This window comes from Panthera uncia (assembly GCF_023721935.1).
Source record: "Panthera uncia isolate 11264 chromosome A1 unlocalized genomic scaffold, Puncia_PCG_1.0 HiC_scaffold_17, whole genome shotgun sequence".
In the NCBI taxonomy this organism is placed as follows: Eukaryota; Metazoa; Chordata; class Mammalia; order Carnivora; family Felidae; genus Panthera; species Panthera uncia.
In genome coordinates, this window is record NW_026057577.1 from 26029111 (window position 1) to 26040035 (window position 10925).

Consider the following 10925-nt stretch of genomic DNA (forward strand, 5'->3'; position numbering starts at 1 on the left):
AAAAAACAAAACAAATGAACAAAGAGATAAACAAAAAGCAGAAACAGACCTATCACTACAGAGAACAACTGCTGGTTGGGTTTCAGGGGGAGAGAGGCAAAATGGATGAAGCAGGGAGTGGGAGGTACAGGCCTTCAGTTATGGAATAAGTCACAGAGATGAAAGGTGCTGCACAGGGAATATAGTCAGAGTACCGTAACAGGGATTATATGTTAACAAATGGCAGCAACATTTGCCAGGAGTACAGATTAACATATAGAAAAACTGAATCACTATGTTGTACATCCGAAACTAGTATAACATTGTGTGTCTACTATACTTAATTAAAGATTATGGATATAGAGCTTTTCACTAGAAGAGTTAAATACCCAAGGCTAGGGGCGCCTGGGTGGCTCAGTCGGTTAAGCGTCCGACTTCAGCCAGGTCACGATCTCGCGGTCCGTGAGTTCGAGCCCCGCGTCAGGCTCTGGGCTGATGGCTCAGAGCCTGGAGCCTGCTACCGGTTCTGTGTCTCCTTCTCTCTCTGCCCCTCCCCCCTTCATGCTCTGTCTCTCTCTGTCTCAAAATAAATAAATGTTAAAAAAAAATTTAAAAAAAATAAAAAATAAAAATAAATAAATACCCAAGGCTAAGTGTCAACCAGAAACAAAAAGTCACATTACCTCTTTTTCCTCAAGTTCTCTGCGAAGTTGCTCTGCTCTTTTCCTCCGTTCTTCCAGCTCCATGTTAGATTCTTCAAGAAGTTTCTCTTGTTCCTCAGCTTTTGCCAACAAATCAACACCACCAACAATTACCTTCTTCTCCAGAGCAGATAATTTCTCTAGCAAAGATTGATGTTCTTGTCTGTTGATTAAAAAGGAGAATAGTTAATATCCATCGATTATCTTCTATTCTATCAATATCATTTCCCAAAATTTCCCAGGTATTTGGATGCAAAATTTAAAAATAGGGATATAATTATGTAACACCTCTATCAAATTATATCACAGTGTAGTATTAGTTAACTTATGATTTAATCTGTAACACCCAACTTCACTGAATATTGTTCCTCCTACACAGAGATGAAATAACAAAAACAGATGTAATTTCTGGAAATACAACAAAACCTTCGATCCCAAAAAGCTATTCTGGAGACAAAAATCAAGCTTTTAATTAATATTTAATTTTCTTGCTTATACATGCTATGAAAAAGACAAGATTTTTAAATCACGAATCTATCTCAATTCAGTAATACTCACTGAGCCTTAAGTAGATCTTTTTCCCGTTTCTCTAATTCAGCTCTAGCCTTGTTTCTTTCTTCTTCTTCCATGTCAAGCTTTGTTTCAAGTGCTTTTCTCTCCTCATCAATTTTTGCTTGCATTTCAACCATCTTATCTGGGGACACTTTCTTTTTACCTATATGAGTCATTTATTTGCAACAATCACTTTAGGGCCAATTTTTCAGGCTTGTATAAATTCTCTTCAATTACAAAAGATACCTTCCTCAATAATACAAAATCAAATACAATTTTGAGCAAATCAAATAATATATTTTATTTCTATTTAATATGTTCCTAGAATAACTTTTTAACTAATTGCTAAACAAACTGCTGTGTAATTATGCAATGATAACTAAAAACAAAAGTATGTGAAAGAGAAGCAAAAGAGGTAAGTAGGAAAAAAAAAAAAGAGAAAGATTAACAGGAAAGCCTAATAAATAAAAAAACCAAAGACCTATGTGTCCTCAAATACGCAGTATGTTCAAAAAAGCAGTATGATTATTTACTTTTTTCTGATAACGAGGTACAAAATAAAGTGGCTTCCAAAAATACCCCCCCAGAGTTTATTAAAATAAATGAATAAATAAAAGGCACATATAGTCATAAAATGCACAGATGAAAGTATCAGGCAAAATTTATAGCAAGAAGTTTCTAACATGTATCTTCAGAATTTTTGTAAAATTTATGTTTAATAAAATTACTTGAAAGTATTTCATTTCATATTATACCTTTATTAAACGAAAAATTCTATACTAATTATTTAATGGTTACATTACAATTAACCAGGCATTTTACAGTTGTTGAGCTACCATGATCTATCATCGTGTCTTAAATGAGCAATTAAAATAGCTCATTATTATGTCAAACTCAGGAGCCTAAATCTCAATAAGCCACTTTAAATATGTCAAGTATCAAATATAAATAGAAATACTATCAAATAATAAAGCTGGAAATGCAGTTTCCAGTTGATTATTTTGACTATAATGCCAACTAGAATGTTTCACATATATATAACAGGTATCCAATGTAAGTTTATTGAATGAATTTCAAAATCATGAAACTAAAATGAGAAATCAAAAAGAGCAAATAAAAAACCAGGTTATCAAACTGGTTATGAAACTGAATCAAATAAATTCATTTCTGGTAATACAATTTCTTTGAAACATACTTTCCTTTAGAAAAATGATCAAACTTTTCGTAGAACTGGTGTGTGGCTCTCCTGAAAGCTTTCTGTCATTCTTAACTTCCTTCCCAAAGGACCACAGAAGAGTGTAAACCAGAAGAGTTTATAAATTGTTAATGTCTCCACCCAAAAGCTAACCCCTCCTGCTAACAAGGAAAGAGAACTGAAAGATAATGATGATGCAGATATTTATCTGAATATACGTTTTCAGGAAACATGAGATGAAGAATCATTCAGAGACTTTAAATCTTTAGGATAAAATTATATTAAAAACCCAAGGGTTTAAAATATATTACCCTCCATTTCTATAGAAATAAAAGTCCAAAGCAAACTTAAGCCACAAAACAAGTAAGTTAAATAAAAGAGTAAATAAAAGCACTGATCCAAATTCATGCTTTGGTGTGGTGTGATTCATTGCATTCCAAAAGTCAGGATGTAGACCTGAGTATGTTGGCTTCTTTGGCACAGACACCTGTATTGAATATTCTGAATTATGGTGTTAAAAAAATGATTTCAAAAAGCAATCTAATTCCTACTCCCAGTGAACTCCTAGACAGGAGTAATCAGCAGTACTATTTCTTAGAAATTTGAGAGGGAAAAGCTGAAGTTCAGGTATAAAGGAATTGCATACAGAGGGTGCCTGGCTCAGTGGGTAACACATACAACTCTTGATCTCGGGGTTATGAGTTCAAGCCCCACATCGGGTGTAGAGATTAAAAATAAAATCTTTAAAAAAATAAAACAAGGGCATGCATTAAAAAATTGTAACTTACTTTCCACCTCAGCATTACAAATATTTAAAGAAAAAATGGCCAGTATGTTAAGACAAAAAACAAAACAAAAAAACCTCTCTGTAAAGATGTGGATATTAACAGTATAGTGGAAATAATCTGATAAACATATGCACATTAGTTTTTAGGCTTCAGGGTTCTAGTTGTTTGGTTAACACTTAAAAATATCTAGTTTTCAACCCCATTATGAGGCAGTAAAAAAGACATTATATATAGAAATACAAAAGCACAACCTGTTGATGAATTACTAGCAGGCCTGAATTGCATTAGTTATTCAAAACCATTCAGGTAGGATTTTCAAACTGATGCTTTAGCAACAAAAATCTTACTGTGCTCTTACAATATTCTCATAAAGATGGCCATGCATACAGAGTTCGGTTCAGTTTCAAAAGTCTAATATTTAAGTTAAATAATATTCTAGCCAGTATTATTCAGATAAATCATTGTATTTCTCTGCAAATAATATTTCAGGCTAAATGTGAATATGTTCCAACTCTCCTAACCAGTCACTTAAAATTGTGACATCACTAAAAGTCACTCTTTTGTTGATTTTTTTTTTTAAGAATTTAAAAAAATCTTAACTAAACCAACCAAAAACCCTTCTTCTAATACTGCATGATAGATTTCAGCACAAAATTTCAGGTAAATACATCTTAAAAGTTGGTCATGTCATATAGTATATAATTAAGCCAAACAGGAATAATAGTATTTTTAATTGCCCTTTGCCATGCATTCCAACCAAAATTGCCAAGATGAAGTTAAAGGGAAGAATTTCAGGAAGAGTTAACTGAATTAATTTCATTCTCATTACATGAGCATTGTTGGGCGTAAGTACCCAGGTGTGTGATTCCTTTTTTTATTTAAGAAAAAAAAACTTTAAGTTTTTTTTTTTTTTTGATTCCTTGCTTTAAAAAAATTCTTGAATATGAAAATCATTTATATTTGCATTACTGAAATTTGGCCTAACGGGTCCTTAAAAATTTAGGAAAAAATATTCTGTCATCTGGTTTTGGTGTTATATTGAGACTTTTGTCTATTGTGTTGATGAGGTCTAGAGAATCCAGTGTGTGTGAATGTCGATCTAACACTTGTCAACTGTTCCTCTAAAAAGATCATTTGGAAACAAGACTGTTGCTAATATCTTCCTGAATAAAAATGGAGGTAATTTTTTTTTAATTTAGGAAAAAGTAAGTTTTTAAAAAAAAACTAAAAGTTGAAAACTAAAGTTGATTTTTTAAAATAAAAATTGAAACATTTTTTTTAATTTAGGAAAAAGTGAGGTTTTTTTAAAAAACTAAAGGTTGAAAACTAAAGTCAAAAGATTTTTAATACAAAAGACAGATACTTACCTTGTAAAAAAATAGTATTAAATTTTAAAAATGTAATGTAATTAAATAACAAAATTCTTTATAGTTTAAATAATTATACCATGTGGAGTGCAAATCAATCACACCAACCTGCTTGATCTTTCAGTAAGAAGTAGTAAGCAAATCGTAGACAGGAAGCATATGCACAGAGATGAAGAAGAAAAAAAGAAAAACATTATTTCCTTTGTAAAACAAAGAAAAATGTATAATAGCATTTACTTACAGTATAAATACAGAAATAAATCAAATCATCAACACTGAAAGAGAGGAGCTTTACGTAAAAAGAAAGGATATTCAACACAATCAGAGATGTAATTTAAGCAAATAAGATTAAGATTACACTTCAAATCAATCTCAAGAGCTCACACAATGACTCCCACACTCCTGAAAATATAAGAGTTCAGCACCATGTGGTCACACCAACGATACACATGGAATTGGGAACCTGCTAAGATCTAGGAAGTAGTCTGTAAGGACAAAACAAAAAACGATGCCAAATTTAAAAAATTAGTTGAAAGTAGCAAAATTTGCATTGTCTGTTTATAAAATTTCCCAATTCAATGTTCTAATATAAAGATCCAATACAGGTGTGCCTCCCTTTAAGAAAATCCAACACAAAAACCTCAATCAACTAAAGAGATGAATTGGATTATAGTAATTTGTAGTGATAACTTGATTAACAAAAGGATTTAACGAAGAAATGTTAAGGACAGCAAGTTCTCCCAATGGATGTGATTCTCCAATTTGGTTTATAAGCAAATTTTTCAGAAAAAAAAAAACCAAAACACATTAATTGCATAAAGTGAAGTACACCTGTATAATAACAAACTTGCATTCAATCTATTAGTAGATTGTTAAAGGCAATTATGATTTCATAGAAGTAAATGATCAATTGATGATTCAAGCAAAAAGCACCTTAAAAAAGGCCATTCATATTCTTAAAAGGAAAGGTACATACAAGTTACACACAGCAACCACATGCTGGGAAAACCATTTTTCCAATGCACCAACACACCCACATCACAACAAAAAAACGTTGTATGCTAGGTACACAAGTAGTAACTAAAACTGCATGAACTGAACAAAGTACAACTCATTTCATATAACTACTCTTTAAAGATTAAGGTAAATTTTAAAAAAGAAAATTAAATTATAATGTTCCACTCAGATATTTTCTCAGACCTGACAGTTTATAATAAGAAATAATACCTCTATATGGTTTCTAAAGCAATTTCTCGTATTTTATAAATTATCCTATGAAATTAATTGTTTTGCTAAAATGTAAGAGTTGTCAAGAGAGAAAACAATTCTTAATATTCTTGGAATTCTTCCTCTAGAAAGCTAAATGTGTAAGAACAACCAAAGGTTTTTGTTATTAGTTTTGGAAAGGTGAGTACACAGATAATGCTTTAAAAGGCAGTAAGCTGCAATCTAGTACAAGAAAACATCAATTCCCCTTTCTTCTAAAAATATAAATAAAATTAACAATACTTTTCAACTTAATGAAATTAAGGTTTAAGAAAAAGCCTTTACGACTGAAATAAGTCTAGACAGATCCTGCAGAAACAATTTCTTGTGGATCTGAAGTCTCTAATCATACCTTAGAACATTTCTTAAAATCAATCAGGTAGTTTAGAAATAGAGAAAAGTGGCCATTTGAAATACTACCCAATGTATCTTTACTTGCTTCAAACTTTACAGTTTATTTGGGAGCTTTCCATCTTAAGCTACCCCTAAGAATAGGACACCAAAGCAGAAGATCTTTATAACCGTAAATAAAACATGTTATAATGGGCACTGGTGCATTGCCAAATATAATTTGTACTTTCAGAAATTCAGGATTTGTTACTGCATGTCCCTGATACTGACTAGGATTAGAAATTTATGATGAAACCTAAAAAAGAACCTCTTAAGAATTATTCTTTTATACAGCTTACTAGCTCTCTTTACATTATCTCAATTGCAAAAGCATGAATCTCTCTTCCATTGTCTCAAACATAAGCTTAAGCACATGTTTTAACAATTATGGATAATTGGAAGCAATGAAGAAGGGGAGAAATCATCACATGCTTTGTTCTACTGAGAAGTCCAACACGTATTCTTTAAATAATGATAGGGAGCAGTGCAGCATTTCTCAAATGAAGCCCACGGGTTATGGAAAAGCCAAAGCTCTGTGACGGAATTTAAGAGCTACCACTCACTAGGCAAGGACTTATCCAGAGGTTTCTCTATGACAGAACATGTGGAGTCTGAACTACTGCTGCTGCTACTGCCTGGAAGACAAAGAAATGAACCCAACGGGAACCAAAGAAAGAGGAAACAAGAAAATGAACACATACACAGAGGAAAATTCAGTTCCAGAAACAGAATTTTAAAGAACAATCAAACTTTGTATTAAAGAACAAAACTTATTTTCCCTTAAAACCAGTCCTGGTATATTATCCAATATTCTCTAATTACAAAGTCAGAGAGGGCAATTAGAAACTGTATTCCTTTAAGCATGTACTATGGGCAAATCCCAATATCTACTTAAAACAGCAGCAATTCAGAGGTTGGAATGACATGAATAAAAAAGTAAGTCAGTTGGTGACATTTAAGTCTCTTTAAACTATTTAGTTGATAAGTTACAGGAAGTGAGTTTTAAAACTCCAAATTTAAAGTTATGCACAATTAAAACTATAGAAATGATAAATTACCCTTCATTATAGACAGCTTGCTTTGTCTGCAATTTCACTCCTTCTCCACCAAAACATCAAGCAATTGGATGTAATTATGTATGTTTAAGGTTTCATGACAAAACTGTGAAAGGCTCACTGAAAAATTTAAAATTTGTAAGCCTATCTTACAAGGTAATAAACTATCTTACTATTAAATATTTTAACATATTAAGCAATGGCATTTTTTTCTACTTAAAATTTTATTTTTAACAGATCTATTATCTGCTTTAGCTATGACAAGTCTGAAAAAAATAGGTATGAACACAAAACCATTTATGTAAATCAGGGGTGGGCAAACATATTCTGTTAACGGACAGATAATAAATGCCTCAGGCATTTATTCTGGGCTATCCAGAATCATGTGAAAGCAGCCATACACCATATGTAAACAAATGAGCATGGCTGTTTAAATAAAATTTTATTTACAAAAACGGGTGGCAGGGCAGATTTGGCCAGTAGACTTATCATTGACCAACTCTTGCTCTAAATCATGTTCTTCCTGTCTTTTTAAGTTATAGGACCTTTCATTTTAAAATTGGGGACTTCTGGTTTTATCTTCAACAAGATCATTTTAATAAGACAAGCAAAATATGCACCAGCTTGAAAACAATGATCCACACATTAATGATCCACATTAATGGAAGAGAGTTCTGAAATAAACAAACACTCAGAGCACAAAGGCTTGAAAAGCGGGCCATTATAATGTCTCTCTCTTTCACCTGTTACTTTTATCTTTATCACAATAAACACAACCTTACTTCACCCTTGGCAACAAACGCCCCATAAAAGAGTAAGAATGAAAATGCATTTTACAAAGTATTGAAACATAAAATCCTCATACAAAGTTATTTAAAAAATTCAGTGACTTCTAAAGCCTACCCATGCTTGAGAAAAACTCCACATTATCCTGACTTCCTAAAACAAAACAAAACAAAACAAAACAAAACAAAAAATTTAGGTTCCTAACAAAGATCAAAGTTCCCACATAAAATTAAAACCCTGAATGAAATCTTAACATGGTATAACCACTATCACAGATTTTTACATTTCTAAATTGTAAAAAGACAGAAGATAAGGTATTCTGATTCAGCTGTAAATAGAAGATCAGCACTAGAGAAAAAAATAAGGCAAAGTTAACCATGTATATGGCATATTTCTTGTTTGAACTGCTACCATAACTAAAAATGGCAAAAGAAAAGGCATGCACTCAACTGCATTAGGAATGTGAAATCATATGTAGGTAGCAATCCCAGTTAATTTCTAGAACATTAAAAAGAACTTACCCCTTCTTTTTTTCCTCTTCTCTCCATCTTCTCCAACCTCACCCTCTTCATCATCCTCTTCCTCTGACCCACTGATATCAGAGCCTGATATTTCTTCCCCTGAACAGAAGTGTTACAAAACAATTTATATTCTATACCAGGTAGGTCATGACCTCTATTAATTTTCTTCATTAAGTTTTTTTTTGCCTGAAACAAACCATATTTTAATATTCCTAAACAGTATATCAGATATGCTAACCTCAGGAATAGATAAGATGTACGTAGAGGATTTAAAGTTCCTAAAGAGAAGTTAAACTGATCTACTTAAAATTTCAAATGATTAGTTTACAAACAGTTCTAAATACACATAAAAATTTCATGTTAAAGTTGTTATTTCGGTTTTTTGAAAAAGAGATCACTTTGGGAGACCATTTTCTCATGGGTTTTCTGTTTAAGATGTTAAATAATTCATTCAACCAGCATATTTTTTTAAGAACCATAAAATTGTCATCTAACATAGTGATTCCACTTTTAGAACTGTATCATAAGAAATGTTTCAAAAGAAGGGGTTATTTGTACAAAGAGTATAATAACTTTTCCTTAAGACTGCATTTTTTAAAAATTTTTTTTTAATGTTTATTTATTTTTGAGAGAGAGAGACAGAGACAGAGTGCAAGCAGGGGAGGAGTAGAGAGAGGGAAACACAGAATCTGAAGCAGGCTCCAGGCTGTGAGCATGGAGCCTGATTTGGGGCTCGAAATCACTAACTGTGAGATCATGACCTGAGCCGAAGTCAGACACTTAACTGACTGAGCCACTCAGGTGCCCCAAGACTGGATTTTTTAAGTAATCTGTACACCCAACATGGGCCTCTTAACTCACAACCCTGAGATCGAGAGTCACTCTTCCAAATGAGCCAGCCAGGCACCCCAAGTATGACTTACAATGAAAAACAAAAAATAAAATAAAAGGGAATAATTAAACTAATATTAATTCAAAGCAGTACTATATTACCTCCAAAATAGTTATTTAAAAATAATACCGTCAATGTAAGAAAAGTCTAAAAAAAACAAAGGTAACTTGGGGGGAAAAATATACACTAATCACAAATGATAATATCTGAACAATAGTAAATAATGGATGGGAAGAGATCAGCATATTGGGAGAAAAAATTCATTAAAAACATTTTCTTTAGGCCTAGTGACAATGACACCCTTGTAGCAGTGAGTGCACATAATGTCCAAATCTCAATTTCTAAATACCATTCTCCATTGAGAGGGACCAGGGAGAAACAGATGGTTTTAAGACCAGAGCAGGGAAAATATAAAATGAGCCTAAAACACATGTGGTGCCAGAAATAAGTAAGTGCTCAAAACCACAAGCCAAAAAAGTGATGGGAGCATGCTCAAAGGATGTAGCAACCAACTACCCTGAAGGGGTGCCTATGGCTAAAGTCCAAGTAATTTGAGCAATAAAACAAATAACGATATTGTTGCATTACACTGCACAACATAGTGCAATGACATAAATAAATAATTGAATAAATAAACCAGTGGGGGATAAGGGACTATTCCCCCTCACAAGAGAATGCCAGACATTAAATATTAGAAGGAATGGTGAGAAGAGAAAGTCACCACTGAGCAAATGCCACAGATTTATTGCTACAGGCAAGAACGCCTGTTGGGTGCTAAAATTAGGGCAGAAAAGAATGATGAGATACAGGATCTTTTCATAATTTTTCAGAGTATCTTCTCACGAGACATACCTTAAGACCAAAGAAAAAAATTAAATGATGGAATTTATAGTGAAGAATCCTTGCAGAATAATTATGAGAGAACTACAGACAACCCAAACTGAAGAACATTCTACAAATATATGACCTTTACAGTGTGAAGACCATGAAGACAAAGGAAGATGAGGAACTGGAGACAGGAGGAGACTAAAAGGTCCTGACAACTAACTGCAATGTGTGAGCCTAGACTACATTTTAAAGTGAAGATAAAGGGCATTTTTTGAAAAAAAAATCAACATCTGAATAAGATCTACAGATTAGTTAATAAGTCTGTATCATTGTAAGTTTCCTGGTTCCAACAAACATAAAAGATGTTAACATTAAGGGAAGCTGTATAATAGCTATACAGAAACTCACTATACTTCCAAATTTTCGGTAAGTCTATAAAAAGTGTTTAAAAAATCATTCTTTTAATGTTTTCCCTTACCTTTTTATTGTTTATGTGACCAACTGTATTAACCATAACACTCTTAACTGGATTATAAAAACAAATGTCATAAGCATCAATGAAATGAAATGAAATGAAATGAAATGAAATGAAATGAAATGAAATG

At 32.4% G+C, this 10925-nt stretch overlaps 1 protein-coding gene across 4 annotated transcripts in view; it reads right to left on the reverse strand.

Annotated features, from left to right (window-relative positions):
- Positions 1-10925, reverse strand: part of KIF3A (kinesin family member 3A) — a 105207-nt gene that overhangs the window by 64670 nt on the left and 29612 nt on the right. For 3 of the 4 annotated variants that reach the window (XM_049649153.1, XM_049649152.1, XM_049649154.1), the window contains exons 9-11: positions 8601-8699; positions 1239-1395; positions 663-843 (exon numbers count right to left, since the gene is read on the reverse strand). In XM_049649153.1, the coding sequence (XP_049505110.1) occupies positions 663-843; positions 1239-1395; positions 8601-8699 (437 nt within the window). Of the gene's footprint in view, positions 1-662; positions 844-1238; positions 1396-4690; positions 4700-6801; positions 6874-8600; positions 8700-10925 lie in introns of all 4 variants that reach the window. The other variant, XM_049649155.1, reaches the window with a different exon arrangement.